The sequence below is a fragment of the Leptonychotes weddellii genome, chromosome 5 (assembly GCF_054177405.1).
Source record: "Leptonychotes weddellii isolate Sample4059 chromosome 5, ASM5417740v2, whole genome shotgun sequence".
Taxonomy (NCBI): Eukaryota; Metazoa; Chordata; class Mammalia; order Carnivora; family Phocidae; genus Leptonychotes; species Leptonychotes weddellii.
This window is the reverse complement of record NC_138373.1, coordinates 6,939,131-6,954,492: the sequence shown is the minus strand read 5'-3', so window position 1 is coordinate 6,954,492 and position 15,362 is coordinate 6,939,131. Positions and strand designations below refer to the sequence as shown.

General features: G+C 47.1%; 1 protein-coding gene across 1 annotated transcript; it reads right to left on the bottom strand.

The window, feature by feature from the left end:
- Positions 1-3,872: 3,872 nt before the first annotated feature.
- On the bottom strand, positions 3,873-13,212 carry MUC17 (mucin 17, cell surface associated). The gene is made up of 10 exons (XM_081819420.1): positions 13,048-13,212; positions 12,420-12,550; positions 11,992-12,050; positions 8,815-8,966; positions 8,339-8,407; positions 8,083-8,245; positions 6,947-7,108; positions 6,666-6,763; positions 5,610-5,689; positions 3,873-4,304 (listed from the first exon to the last, which is right to left on the bottom strand). Exons 1-10 carry the CDS (start codon positions 13,148-13,150, stop codon positions 4,263-4,265), a joined length of 1,059 nt encoding a protein of 352 aa, XP_081675546.1. The 5' UTR covers positions 13,151-13,212; the 3' UTR covers positions 3,873-4,262.
- Positions 13,213-15,362: the final 2,150 nt, after the last annotated feature.

The window sequence follows — 15,362 nt, the reverse complement described above, 5'->3', positions numbered from 1 at the left end:
CATGCATGGTCTAAGCTAAATTCTCTGGCTGGTTCCAGAACATGCTTTCTAGGACGCCTGGCTGACTCAGTCCATGGGGCATGCGGCTCTTGATCCCAGGGTTGTGAGTTTGAGCCCCATGTTGGGTGTAGAGGTTGTCTTTATAAAAGGGGGCGGGGATCAAATTCTCTTAAAAAAAAAAAAAGAACATGGTACTTTCCATAGGACCAGAAAATGTTAAAAAAAACCACAACTGAGTAAATTTGAAGATCTACCTGGCTTACTTCAATGATTCATGAATGGGGTAGCAACCCCTCTAGCAAACAGAAAGGTGCTCTAAGGAGCTATTCGAAATGGAAGGCTTTTATAGGCAGAAGGGGGCAGAAAAGGAAGTTTCTAACAAAGAGTGGATTGTTTCAGGCAAGGTCACCCCCACTTGCGGGAAGAGCAGGGGTCTATATGGCAGATCACCTCCCTAGTGCTGATCAGAGAATTCCAGATTGGCCGGTTAAAGGTCACAGTCCTGGGAGAGGCTAACACTGCAATTAGGTTAGGTGTTAAATCTTAGTTTGCTGACACCAGCTTAGCCTGAGTGACTCCATTTGGGGTTTGTTGTTTCTTTTCTTTCTTTCTTTTTTTCTTTTTTTTTTAACAGACATAGGCATGCATGAACCAATCAGAGAACAAATAAGAATTCAGTTCCGAGAAGGACAGCTTTGTGAAAATGAGTCTTGATTCAATTAAGTTTAATAGGCATTAATAGCATCTTTGATGCGCAAGGCACTGTGTTAGGCACTCTGGGGGTATGGAGGGGAACAAAGCCACATCCTCCCTATGTGGGGAGAGATATGCAGAGAAAATTATGAACATGACATAACTATACACAACTGTGTTAAGGAGTGCTATGGACTGTGTCTGTATCCCCTTAAAATTCATATGTGGAAGCCCTACCCCCCAGTGTAATAGTATTTGGATGCAGGGACTTTGGGAAGTAGGAGTTAGATGATGGGGCACTGATCTGATGGGATTAGTGCCCTTATAAGAAAAGACACCAGAGAGCTTGCTTTTTTGTGACCCGCACCCCTCCCCCTCTGCCCTGTGTGTGTGTGTGTGTGTACAAAAAAGCAGTCTTATGAGCACACAGAAAGAAGTAGGCAGGTCTGCAAACCAAGAAGAGAGCCCTCACCAGAACATGATCTTGCTGGTACCCTGATCTTGGGCTTCCAGCCTCTAGAATGGTGAGAAAATAAATGTCTGTTGTTTAAGCCACACAGTGTTTGTGTTTTGTTATGGCAACCCACACTGACTAAGACAAGGAGTCACAGATGAGAGAGACTGTAAAGGGTTCTATCACAGAGGGGTTCCTGGAGGAGGTGAACTTGGAGCTTCAGGATGAGTCAGGTTCTAAAGAGGAAAGTGTAAAAAGGGCATTGCAGGTTGAAGAAGCAGCCGAGGGGGGAGGGTGGCACTTCATCAGTCCATGCAGCGAGGTCATAGAGCTCCTGGAGCCTGGGGTGGAGAGGTAAGGGAGAGATGGAGTCAACTCTAGGGACCTTGAAGACACTGAGGAGCATGGATCTTGCTTTAATAAGAGGGTGAGGACATCAGTGTTTTTGAGCAGGTGAACGGCACAATTGGGAAGGAGCCAGTGGCTGCACAGGAAGCAGTGATTGGCAGGAGGGCAGGCCACAGGGAGGTCAGGCATGAGGTTGACAAGGCAATGGGCTGGGTCAGAGGTGAAGCCATAAAGACCCACAGGTAGGGCAAGAGAAGCACCCAAGGGTAGTAGTAGTACGTGGAACCACATAACTGTGGGGATGATGCAGGTGGCCAAAGGTGAGCTTGGAGGGGTGGTTCCCAAATTCCTTTTGCCTTTAAGCCCCAACAGACCCTCCTCTTCACACCTAGTGTTTCCACCCCCAGTCTTCTTTTGTGCATCTCCGTGCCTTTGGATTTCCCTGTTTCTGCAAAATAACACGGCCTTCGTTTCATCTTGCCCTCAGTCCAGCCCATGGCTCTTCTATGGTTGGAAGATGAGAGGAAGAAAAGAGAAGGAATACTAGGGAGAGAAATGTGAGGGAAGAAGCTGATGGAGCAGTAACTAACGTTCCTTCCTTCCTTCCGAGAAATTTCTATGTGCCAGGCTTTTTTCCAAGCACTCTACATGTATTAACTCAGTTAATCCCAAGAGTGGCCCCACAGGAAGGGCACGTAACTGATGGTCAAGAACACAGGCTTGATGGCCAGACTCCCTGGTTTGTAACTCCAGCTTCACATCCACTGGCTACACCATCTCGGGCAAGTGACTGGATGTGTCTTTGCCTTGAATCCTTCATCTGTATAATGGGGATAATGATAGTTCCCACTTCATAGGGTTGTAAGGAATAAATGAGTTAAAATATACAATGGTGATTGGCACAAAGGGAGTGGTTCAGATAAGAGGTCCAGAGAGAAGTTACTTTCCCAAGTTCACTCAGGTAGTAAATAGCTGGCCAAGAATTGGACCCAGACCAACTACGTGTCTAGTTACTGTATCCTGCCTCTCCACGAAGCAGATGTGAGGAGAGAGCAGGAAGGAGTTGAGGTGGATAACGTAGTTCTAGATTGGATGTGGGGTCTGCAGTTCTTTTAAATGGCCTCTCCATGACCATTGATGCTTTGGCCTGTCTGAAGCAGGAGGCAGGTTGGAAAAGGAAGACATCTAGATTCAGCCTGGGCTATAAAATGAATGTTTGTCTCCCCTCACCCCCAAATTCATAGGTTAAAACCTAATATCCAATGTGATGATGTTAGCAGGTGGGGACTCTTAGGAGGTGATTAGGTCGTGAGGATGGAGCCCTCCTGAATGGGATTAGTGCTCTTATAAAAGAGACCCCCAGAGAGCTCCCTCACCCCTTTTGCTCTGTCAGGACACCAACAAAGAGATGGCTGTCTGTGAACCAGGAACCAAATCTGTCAACACATTGATCTTGGACTTCCTGGCCTCCAGAATTGTGAGAAATAAATGTGTGTTGTTTATAAGCCACCTAGTTTATGGTATTCTGTTATGGCAGCCCAAATGGACTAAGCCCAGTTTTAAGAGCTGGGGATTTTGATGGCTTTCCAATGGGGAGGGGTGGCAAGGAGGGGATGGCCTCGAGCTGACCAGTGCTTGCAGATGCTCCAAGTGATCATGAGGGGGCAGCAGAGCCTAGGCTCTGTTTTCAGCTTAAGGTTTAAATGGGGTAGCCTGTGGGAGACACCTTCCAGAACAAAATAAATCCTGAGCTGCATGGCCGGAATTGTAATAAATCATCCTAAACGTGTTAAAAATGACAGCAATAAGGGGACTTTAGAAAGAACCTAGTCCTTAGCAAAAGACAAGTCTGAGTCCGAATTGTCAAATATGACTTTTCCCAGACTTAACACAGGGAGTGGATGAGAAAGCTGGAAATAAAACCCAAGACTCTATCTCTGCAAATCTATGGAAAGAAACATAAGCCCATTTCCAGAAGAAGAACTTGGTTCTCTCCCAGCTGGGAGTCCCAGTATCATGGGAGTATGTGTGAGTCTTGCTTTATGGCATCTTCAGTGGCCAGCAAGTGATGCTGGGGAAGATCAAGAATGGTACGCTTTCTGGCTGTAGATTTTCTTCTTTTCATCTTGAGGCCAAATTCATCAGACCCTACATCCTGAGGGAGAAGAGGTGAGAGAGCTTGGCAGGTGAGAAACAGGAACCAGTATAGGGTATCAGCTGAAGAAAGGACTGGGAACCATGAAAAATTTAATAAATTGCTTTGTTTTTATTTATTAGAAATATATATTATATTGACTAATAAAAAATCAGAACCGATAGATAAATATTAGAACTTTAAAAATACTTATAATCCTATATACTCAAAGAAAATGCTGAATCTCTTAAAACATTTTTTTATGAAAATGAATTACAATAAATCTTACAAGAAGTTTTGTATAATGTAAAGTTCAGTCCTATGTTTAAGTGATCGCCACTGTTAATAGGTGATTCAGATGCTGTCCTTGGTGCTGAAACAAGGCAGGCAGGAGGAAGAACTTCCCTGTATGAACAGGAGCGCCTCGCCTGAGATCCTAACAAGCCCATCGGAGTTTCCATGGTTTTTCTATTTGAGTTTTCCAGCACTGTACTCTCTCCCCTCTTCCTCCTTGGTACAGGTTTTGTTTTTCATCCGGTTCCATGAATGCTCTCAATGGGGAAAAGTTCCATCAGGCTTAGACAAAGTAAGATCTCCTCACTCCCAGAGCCCACAGCTCCATGTAAAACTGCCTTAAATCGATGTCATCAACACCTGGGGCCTCTGAATTTTGATCTGGAAAGAGAGATAGAACCAGGTGAGGGCTAGGTTTATAAGGAACCTGGGATTTGGAAACATAAGAGTCTTGGGACTGGGAAAGTGCTCAGCTTAGAGTCTAGTACAAATCAACTGTCTCCCCCCACTTACCCCCAACTTAAGTAGCTTTCAAGGCATTCTAGCTAGGGAGTTTATCTTTGCCCCAAGGCTTTCCCTAGGGAGTAAGGTGCATGAAGCCAATCATACTTCTTCGGAAGTGTGAATACTTTGAGAGTATTTCTTCTGCCCTGGAACATCCATCCAGTTGAAATAAAATTAAGGTGGCAATCAATGAGTGGTCACCTCTTGCCAAGTGACCAATCTTGGCCTCAATCATAGTGGGACCTCCTGACATTATGTACCTCCTGAGGTGATGCAGTAGCATTATCCATGACATATGCTTAAGAAAAATGTCTAAGCTGGGTCTAATCAAGCCTCTAGACCTAACTGCCAGTTTATAGGAAGTACAGAGGATTGAGGGACAAGGTAAAGGACACCATGAGGAAATAATTAGATATATTTAAAATGTGGGGCATTCCTTAAGACAATCATCCTAGGTTCTTAAAAAAATTAATATATTTAAAAGGTAGGAATCAGTTCTAGATTAAAAAGACCAATGTGACACAACAAAAGTCAGTGAGTGAAATTTGTTCATATTTGAAAAAACTAGTAATAAGAGATGTTTTTTGGTTCATTGGAAAAATGGATATTGGATGATATTGTGGAATTATCATCAACTTACTGGGAATGCTAATGGTATTTGGGGGTGTGTACTGAAGTGTTTTATCACTTTTATCATTTTATCAAATGTCATAATGTTTGCAACTGACTTCCAAATGGTCCAGCAAAATTTGTTGGGTATGTATATCATATATATACATACTATGCCATATAATGAAAATGTAGCAACATGTTAAACATTGTTGATCTAGGCGGGGTATTTAGTGCATTACTATTTTGACTTTTATGTGGGTTTGAAAATTAAAACAACTAAATAAACTAAATAAATTGGCCATCAAGGACATACTTAAAGTGGAAAGAAATCTCTGAACCTGGAGCCTCAGGTATCTAGAGAAGGTAGATTCCACCCTGCTGCTTAGCTCCTTCTCCTCCACCTGCTGCCACCCCAAGTTATTGTTCATTTCCCAGCAATGTAGACCTAGATGTCACCCGGACTAACAACCATAAACATGACTTTGCTTTCCTGAAGATCTTACCATGGTAGGAGAGGATATGGGGTCTTAGGGCAGGGGGAGGTGAGCACTTCATCCATGCCTTTCTTACCTGTGTTTCAGAATCTATTTGGTCCAGGGAGGGCTGGAAGTTACTATAAATGGAGTCCAAGTGGATGGAGTCATCTTGATCTGGAAGGGAAGAAAGCCCCATGGAAGAAGCTGGTTAGGAAGACAGGCTCCCATCTCTACCTATAATCCCACCCACTGCAGGGCTAGTATATCTCCTTTTTGTCCTTTTCCATGCTTTTGCCTTCTTCTTTGCTCTGCCTTTCATTCACAGAAAATAGCTAGATTTTTTTTTAATTCCCTCTTTTAGCTGGAGTGTTTAATCCACTTATATTTGTTGTTGTTGTTATGGTAGATTATTTTTTTTTTAAAGATTTTATTTATTTATTCATGAGAGACAGAGAGAGAGACAGAGGGAGAGGGAGAGGGAGAAGCAGGCTCCCTGCAGGGAGCCCAATGCAGGATTTGATCCCAGGATCCTTGGATCATGACCTGAGCCGAAGGCAGAGGCTTAACCAACTGGGCCACCCAGGCACCCTATTTTCTACCATCTTATTTTGTGCTTCCTATTTGTCATCTCTTTCCTTATCATCTGTTCCCCCTTTCTTGCTTTTTTGTGGATTGACTAAAATGGTTTCCTCGTTCCATTCTTCCCTTCTCTGGAATGTAAAGACTCAATTTGTAGAAATTTTAACACATACATTTAACCTGACAAAATCTGCAGTTAATCACTTGACTGAGCTATAAATCACCTATGAGTGAGCTCACCTACTCCTAAGTGCCTATCGGGGCTACATAGGCAGGTTTGTGTTCTGGAGACATCTAGACCATCAAGTAACTCGTGCCCCGCAGTTGTCTAGTTATACTGTGCCCATGTTTAAACCTCATCCAGGGCCTTGCAGGAGCCAGAGGTGGAAATAGGGGTACAAATGTGGAACTCAATATTTTAGAGATGAAAATACTATTCTCTTTGCTCTTTTAAGTCCTCCCATGTGGAGGACTCCATGCCTCCATGCCTCCCATGCCTCCATGCCTCCATGCCTCCCATGTGTGTCCCCACACTTTGAGACATTTTGAGTGCACTGAGGACTTCCAATACCTTCATGGATGTCAAAGCCAATGTTTCGGAAAGTTCCAGGGGTTGGTCCTCCATCTTCTTCATGCCACTTATACAACTGAGACACTCTAGACTTTTGCCTATTGACAGAAACACCAGAGAGATTCCATGATGAGCAGGAAACCAGGATTTGGGGACTGGTTATGTCCCTCCTTTCCGCTCCCCCACTGTCCACCCTGAGGATGAATGATTGAGGGCAGAGGGATCAGAAAAGGAGGAAGAGGAGCTGGAGGCAAATGGGAGAGGTAGCAGCAGTGACTCACCTTTTCAACTTCCTCTTGGAACGGAGCATGAACATCAAGAGAACAACAAGGATGAGTAGCACTATGGCACCAGCTGCCCCCACAAGCCCATACACCAGGCTCTTCTTGGTGCTGAACTCACAGGTTTCACCACTGTACCAGACAGTGTCCGTGATCAGGCAGCTGAGAGGGACCGAGGGGGCAGATGGAGAGAGGGAGCATTCTGAGTCAGGGGCAGCCAACACCCACAATCTCCCTGCCTCAGATCCAGCCCTGACCCCATGGGTGCTTAATGAGGAGAGGGTGAGGATGACATTGCTGGGGTGCAGAATGAGGAGCCCTGAGGGGATGGACAGAGGTAAAGTCCAGCTTCCACGGCATGGGCCTAAGAGAGGCCCAGTACTAAGCCCAATAGTTTTAGGTTTTGCAGCCCAGGATCTAGAGCAGTTGGCCCACCTCTGGTGCTGCCCCGGGCTGTACCCAGGAACTTGAGACCCCAACAACAACCTTTTTATCCACATACTAACCATCACGTTCTCAGCCTCTCCTTTTCTATCAGGAAAAGCAAATCCCCATCCCCGATCCCCAGCATACACTCTGCCTCTGAAGCTCCTTCCCCTCCCTGGAGACATTCTTTCTAAGCCCTGTTCCTCCCCTCCCTACTCCAGCCTGCAAAATCCTCGCTCAGAAAACCTTCCCAGAACCAGAACATCTGCTCAGGCCTTTGCATATGTGTGACTCCTTCCCCCTGGTCTCTCTTTGGTTTCATTTCAGTAGGCAAAGCCTGGGACTCGAGCTTTTACAGGCTTTCCACCCTCCCCGTGTGGGTGGGTCACCTTCTCATTTCACCAGTATGGTCTCCCCCTGGAGGCAAGGCTTTATCCTCCCCATCTGATTGGGAGTTTTCTGAAGCTGGGGTTTTCCTTCTGCTTCTTCAGAGCTTGGCACAGTCCTTAGTCTCAACTGCACAAACCCCGGGGAGGGGAGGAGAGCTATTGAGGCCCGTTCTGGACCTGGCCTTGGGGCTCTGGCTACACCGGTCCTTTGTGGCTGGCTGTATTCAAGAGAGGCCAAGACCCACTCCGTGACTTGGCCTTTAGGCAGGGTCTTGAAGGGTGGGGAGGAAGGACAGAGCCAGGCTGGAGAGGGACACTCACTAGCACCGAGGGCCACTGCGGTCTAGCTGGCACTTCCCGAAGTTGCAGTCCAGGGAGCTGTTGAAGCCTGGCATACAGCGGTTGATGCAGTTTGGCTTCTTTTCCTTGTACTCCACGAAGAAGTAGGCAGCATAATCATTCCCAACCCTCTCCCGGCATTCCTCTGTGGGGAATGGAGGAGTTGCAGTGACCAGGCAACCAGGCACACAGTCTGCCTCCCCCGCCATCCCTGGAGGCCCCCCCCCAAGTCACCTACTTTCAGGGTCGTATTCAGTAACTGCGAAGCTCTGCATCTTGGTGGCAGTCGTGTTATAACACAGTACAGCTGTGAATGGAGACACATAGAGCCCCTTAAACAGATTGCTTTAGTAGGGTTGGGGGAGTGGGGAGAGGGGCTGTGATGAGGGGTGGTGGGAAACCCATCCCTGTAGATGGGGAATGCCAGCCTCAGGCCTAGCTCTCCAGCATAATGACCCTCCAAGTGCCCTGTGCCCTCCCCATGTCTTCTCCCACATGCACCTTTGCCAAGAGTCCCACACTATTCATTGCATTCAGAAGAATCTTCTCTGCATAACAAGCCATGCTTATTCTCACTTTCCCCGTAGACGGGTCCCCACAAGATGTAGCCTGCATGTACACCTGCCTTTCCCCCCTCCCCCACCCCAAGGATGACAAAGCTTAAAGATTCCTTGAGGACCCCTTCAAGCCCCTCCCAGAAGCCTAGGAATTTACTTGTGCAGGTATTATTTCTGCTTATTTGCTCCTTGGTTACATTCTGGATTTTTTCCACCACCTCCTGGGTGACCTTAGTGAAAACTTCCTTGTATTCTGGGGTGTAGTTGGTCTTCAGGAGGACTTCATGTTCTACCACAATACTGCCAGCACTGAGGAGAGAAAAAGATATCCGTGAGCATCCTCCCAGGTCATAATAGGTGCTCACTTCTCCAACCCCTTTTCCCAGGCAGGATATGCCCTCTTTGCACCCATGGGAAGGCAGAGCTGGGGTAAGATGGTTGAAGTGATGACCCGGTGTCCCCTGGGGGAAGGCTTATTCCAGGCACAGTGCTAGTCACTTCCCCACAGGACTCACACCATGACTTGCGCCTCTGGCAACTGTCTCAAAGGTTAGGTTCTAGGCAGCTCTATGTGGAAGTCTCGGAAGGCTCAAGGGCAAAGATGGACAGAGGGATGGGACCATGGAAGATCATCCTCAAGGTGTCATCAGATGCATTCCAGCAGGAGACTGGGCAGCTGCCAGCAAGGTGTCCTCAAGAGGTAGGAGGACACCAGAGACTCTCACAGGATTCATGAATTGCTAGGTGGAGGGCTGCAGAAGGTCTGTGAGCCTCTTAAGAGCATGCACAGATTTGAAGCTCATATGTGCATATTTTCTACTCACATATACTTGTGTCAATTCTAAAATGAATCTCTGACACCTAAAAGGTTAAAATTCTAGCCGACAGTCTCTTCCTACTCTGTGCTTAGGAGCTAGGAAAAGCCAGGGGCAAGGCCACCAAGAAAGCGTGGCTTCAGGCACGCTAACAGCTTCCATTTGTTTCCTTTTCTCTCCCCTAGCTCCAACTCCCCAAAGCAGTACATCTTCTGTGTATGCAAAACAGGATCAGAAATACCTGGATGTCAAAGAGCTCTTATTCTAGAATGCAAGTTACTTCTCTCCCATGTGGGTGTAGGGATTATTTACACCCCAGGAATGAGCTTTCTGGGTTTAAAAATACAGCAACAAGTCCAGACTTCCCATGCTCACAATTCAGGATTCCTAAGTAATGGAAGCCCAAAGCACTCTTTTTCCCTTGCTTTCTCCTTACCACTATATTCAGAGGCTTAAACATAAATAGAAGATTGGAAGGGTGTGGTGATACTCCTGAACAACATAAAGAATAGAATAATACAGAATAATAGAGTTAAATGAGATAATAATTATACTCATAGTATATAACATATAGAATAGTGGAATTCAAATAACCTGTAGAATAACGAGTTAGAGGGGACCAGAAGATCTTGTAGCTCAAGGCCATCTTTCACAATAAGGACATGTTCTGGCATCTCCCAGAGTCCATCACTGCCCTCAGTCCCCGTTTTGAAAGCTCCCATGGAGAAAGACGGCTTTATCAAGGCCACACAGGTGTAGTGGGAGTTATGAGGTACAGGAGGAAATCCCGACACTGGCCCTGAGTAGCCGGCTGATCTTGGACCAGCAGTTGGCCCCATGGGGCCTCAGTTCCCTCTTCTGTAACATGAGGATAGATGGTTCCTAGGATTCTTCCTTCCATACTTCCGAGGTGAATGATTCTCACTTCCTATCTGCCCACTCCCAGACCTCTCTGGAGCCCTCAGAGCCCAGCTGTCTCCTCTTATCTGGCCAAAGGTGGTAACATAGAAAACCCAACAAGAATGTAAAAATACCTGATCCACAGGGCCTGTCCTCCCTTTCTTGCCTGAGAGATAGAGGGAGACATGTAGAGAAGAAGGATGACGTCTGCACCTACAGACTGCCCCATCCCCAGGGGCAAAAGAGAGCTCTATGGGGTCAGCACATGCCAAACCCAGAGAGGAAGTTTTAGGACCAGAAAGAAAAATGGTTTTCTCTTCCAGGGGAGCTGAGCTGCTGAAGAGCAGACACCGGGCACATGCTGTGCTCACAGACCACGGGGAGGGGGCGTGGCAAGCCCATATGGTCCCACCTGAGGTGGCCTCTCTTGTTTGAGAGAGAAGGTTTGGGTTCAACACAATTGAGAGAGGAAGAAAAACAGAGGCTGACGGACACATTTCCCCTCCCTGTGATTTTTGTGCAACTTCCTTCCTAATGGTTCTAAGTTCCTCTTGAAAATTATCATGATTCTGTAAGCCATGGGAACGATAGCTCCCTCATGATCTGGGGGAGGCTGGGCAACTCCTGTGAACCTCATTGGCCAGCACCATTCTCAGGATTTCAAAAAGTCGAGGTTGATAACGGGGCTGAGATTCTGTGGGGGCAGAATCCTGTGAGAGGTGAGTGAGAGTGAATACCGGCCACCTGTGGACTTGGACACTTTTCCCTGGGGTTTCCCCCCAAGTTCAGTTATTGGGCTTCATCTCTGAAGACAAGTGGGGTGTCCATCACACAAACTGTAACCTGCAAGTGTTCTCGTGTGTCAGTGTCTCCAGCATAAGAGGACTTCTGTGTGAGTCTTGGCTCTCCCACTCTGTAAATGACCCCTCAGGCAACTCAATGCCTACCTCTAGGTATCTGTTTGTTCATCTGTGCAATGGGAACAGTCCTGCTGGCCTCACTCACAGGGTGATTAGGAGGTTCAAAATTCGAAAATATATGTGAAACCATAGTTTTGGAGGGTGTTATGGGCTGAACTGTGTTCCCCCAAAATTCATGTGTTGAGGCCCTAACCCCCAGTACTTCAGTCTTAATCCAATCTGAGTGGTGTCCTTATAAGAAGAAATTTGGAGGGCTCCTTGCTGGCTCAGTTGGAAAAGCATGTGACTCTTGATCTCAGGGTCATGAGTTTGAGCCCCATGTTGAGTGAGGAGATTGTTAAAAAAATAAATTAATAAGAACTTTAAAAAAAAAATAAAAGAGGAAATTCAGTCACACAAAGACACACCAAGGATATGCTTGAATAGAGGAAAACTGTGTAAGGACCCAGCAAGAAGGCAGTTGTCTACAAGCCAAAGAGAGACTCAGAAGAAACCCAACCCACTGAATGCCTTGATCTTGGACTGCCAGCCTCCAGAACCGTGAGAAATAAATTTCTGTTGCTTGAGCCACCCGGTCTGGAGTATTTTGTTATGAGAGCCTTAGCCAACTAATATAGAGGCAGAGTTACAGTTGTCTTTATAATTACGACTATTGCTTCCACTCCAAAGACTTTCTTCCCAGGGGCCACAGATACTTACGATAGCCTTGTGATGTTGACCCCTTGATACTCAGGGATTCCGAGATAAACTATGTTCATCTGAAAGGCAAGGAGGTCACAGTGTCATCACACAGGCCCCAACTTGGAGCCTGCCGGGTCTTTCCATAGGAACTCAGGAAGGCCGAGGGTGGACCTGCTGTGTCCCCCATTCCCTGTCAGGAGTCCACACTGTCCCAATGGAGCGGTCCCTCCTCAGAGACCAGCCCCGCCCATGGGGCCCCCATTCCCCTTTCATGAAACCTTGCTTTGTCTTTCCACAAGCTCTCTGGCAAGCCCTGAGGAAAGGAATGAGCTGAGAAACTCACAAGCCTCTAACAAGAGAACAGCCCTCAGCTGCTTTCTTCACCTCTAGAGACTCCTCCCTAGGGAAAGCAGAGTGGCCCAGGGGACTTGCATTCCCAGGCTCACCTCTTTTCTGAATACGTCACTGAAGTTCTGGAATTGTACAGAATTCCGGTCTTCTAGCTCTTTGGTGTACTCCATATTGGTCACTGTCACGGTCATTTCCATCTGGGCAGAGACAGTCTCCGGCGGAGGCTCTGAGGGGGTCAGACAGGAGCACCACTTACTGAGGACAGAGCCAACCTCCCGCCCTGAGTTCCTTCCCAAGGAGACCCACAACTCCAACAATTCTTCCCTGGACAGGGGAGTGGCCTGGGCCCACCACCTATGACCCCCACTCAGGTCTCACCAGAGTGCCCCTGGAGGGTGGGGAGTACACCATACTCCTCATGGCTTTGGGATTGAGCCCAGGGGATCGCGGGTCCTACATTCTTTATGAGAATTCCACACGCTTTTTGTATTCTCCTCCATCACACACTCATTTATCTTAAGTGTATTTTATGGTAAAATTCTGTGTCAAATTTGTGTTTTGTTCCAAACCATACCTTCTTGCTTTATTCATTTTTTAATGTTTCAACTTTCTTACCATTGAGTAATATGGTTGCCCCCAGAAGAGGCCATATTCCTGTACACGCAGAGGGGCAGGAATGGAGGCCCAGTGTTGGGGAGAGCAGAGCCCTGTGGTCTTACTCACCTATCTCAATGCTGGGGACCACTTCCTCACACCTCGGCCCATGGAAGAGGCTAGTGCACACACACTTGATCCCATCCCAGTAGCCGTCATTCTTGCAGAGCATGACCTTGTTCTCGCAATGGTCTCCTTGGTAGCCGCTGGGGCAATCACAGACCTGCCCGTTCCATATCCCTCCATTTAAGCAGGTCCCTGAAAGGGACAAGGCCCTGCTTTACCCACACATATTTGCACAACACTTTACAACTTGTACCACATTTTCATAGGCACTGTCTAATTTGATACTCTCACGAGACCCTGGGGTGAGCAGGACAGTTAGTGTCATCCCCACTATACAGATGGGACAAGTGAGGTGGAGAGAGGCTAAGAGACCTGCCCAAGGTCCATGTGGAGGCCAGACTTGACCTGGTCTTGGAGTATTCCCGTACGATTTACTTTAAAGATTTTTTTTTGAGAGAGAGAGAGAATGAGAGAGAGAGAGAGAGCATGAGGGGGGGAGGGTCAGAGGGAGAAGCAGACTCCTCGCTGAGCAAGGAGCTCGATGCGGGACTTGATCCTGGGACTCCAGGATCATGACCTGAGCCGAAAGCAGTCGCTTAACCAACTGAGCCACCAAGGCGCCCCGTCCGATTTACTTTAGCCCTGAAAAGAAAGGAACGGGAAACCTAGTGTTGTCAGTAGTGAGGGACCACACAGTCAAGGCTGAGGAAGAGAAAAGAGGAAACAGAAACTAGGAATATCCAGAGGAACTTGACCAATCTAGATTCCAGCAAGCCTGAGAATGAGTATGTCATTGTCTCTCCAAAACCTGCTTCAGAAGAGCTCATACTGGAAACTGTTGCCATTGTGACTATTCGTGATTCCTCTTTATTTTCTGGGATGTGGAGTTTGAGGGAGGAGTGTAACTTCCCACAACCTGCCTGGAAAAGTGATAGCTCTGTTCCCTTTGGGTTTTCTTTCTTTTTTTTTCTTTTTAAGATTTTATTTTATTTTATTTTATTTATTTGACAGAGAGAGAGCACAAGCAGGAGGAGCGGCAGGCAGAGAGAGAAGCAGAAAGGCTCCCCACTGAGCAGAAAGCCTGATGTGAGGCTCAATCCCAGGACCCCGGGATCATGACCTGAGCCTAAGGCAGATGCTTAACCAACTGAGGCTCCCAGGCAACCCCTTTTTTAAGATTTTATTTATTTGCCAGAGAGAGACAGCACAAGCAGGGGGAGCAGCAGGCAGAGGGAGAAGCAGGTTCACCGCTGAGCAAGGAGCCTGACGCAGGACTTGATACCAGGACTCTGGGATCATGACCTGAGCTGAAGGCAGATGCTTAACTGACTGAGCCACCCAGGTGTCCCTCCCTTTGGCTTTTCTTGAAAAGAGCTGTACCTGCACAGACTAGCATTCCAGGTGTGTTTTGTCTAAGGAGGCACATGAGATATGCACATACTCTAGGAAGACCTGCCCCACCTCTGCCTCCTGGTCTACCCCTCTCCTACCAGATTCAGAGTGTGTAGACCACACCCATGGCCATCACATCACAGAGCTTCTGGTTACAGGCCTTTGGTCCAAGACATTCAGGAAGAATGAAAGAATAAAGATCCATGAATCCAAATCAGCCTCTCTCTCACTCTCTCTGTTGTGTGTTACTGAAGATGTCCAGACCTGATCTAAGTGCTGAGCACAAGCTTGTGCACAGCAGCAAAAGCAACTACTGGGGTGTGTGACTTGTTGCCCAAGGGTCTACAAGGAAAGCCAACCTACAAGGAATAAGAGGAAGATGAAGGGAGACCATCTGCCTTCAGACAGGTGGTCAACACCAGCTGAAGGCCTGGTGGTCATGCATTCACTACAAGACACCTGTGGGACTTCCTAGGGACACAAGGTCCAGACCTCCCCTCTGAAGATGCTCAGTACCTCCATCTGAGAACCAAAGAGCTCAACAAGACAATGCCACATTGGAGAGAAACTAAAGAACAAAGCCACATAAAATAAAGGCCAGGGAAAGAACTTGCCAGAGAAAGAATTCACAGAGTGGTGAGAAGATGCAGTAGCCAAATGCTGAAGAACTTCCCTTCATCTTAAATTCAAGACAGGATTGGGCAGTGCCCCAGGGAGACACAGATCATATGTCTCTGGGCATATCTATGGTACATCTAAACCAGTAAAGTCTTCAAGTAGTGTGTTTTTCTTAATGTATGGCAAATATCCTCTCTCGCTCTGATAATAAATCTCACAAGTATAAGAGTATATTTTAGGGGTGCCTGGGTGGCTCAGTCATTAAGCGTCTGCCTTCGGCTCAGGTCATGATCCCAGGGTCCTGGAAT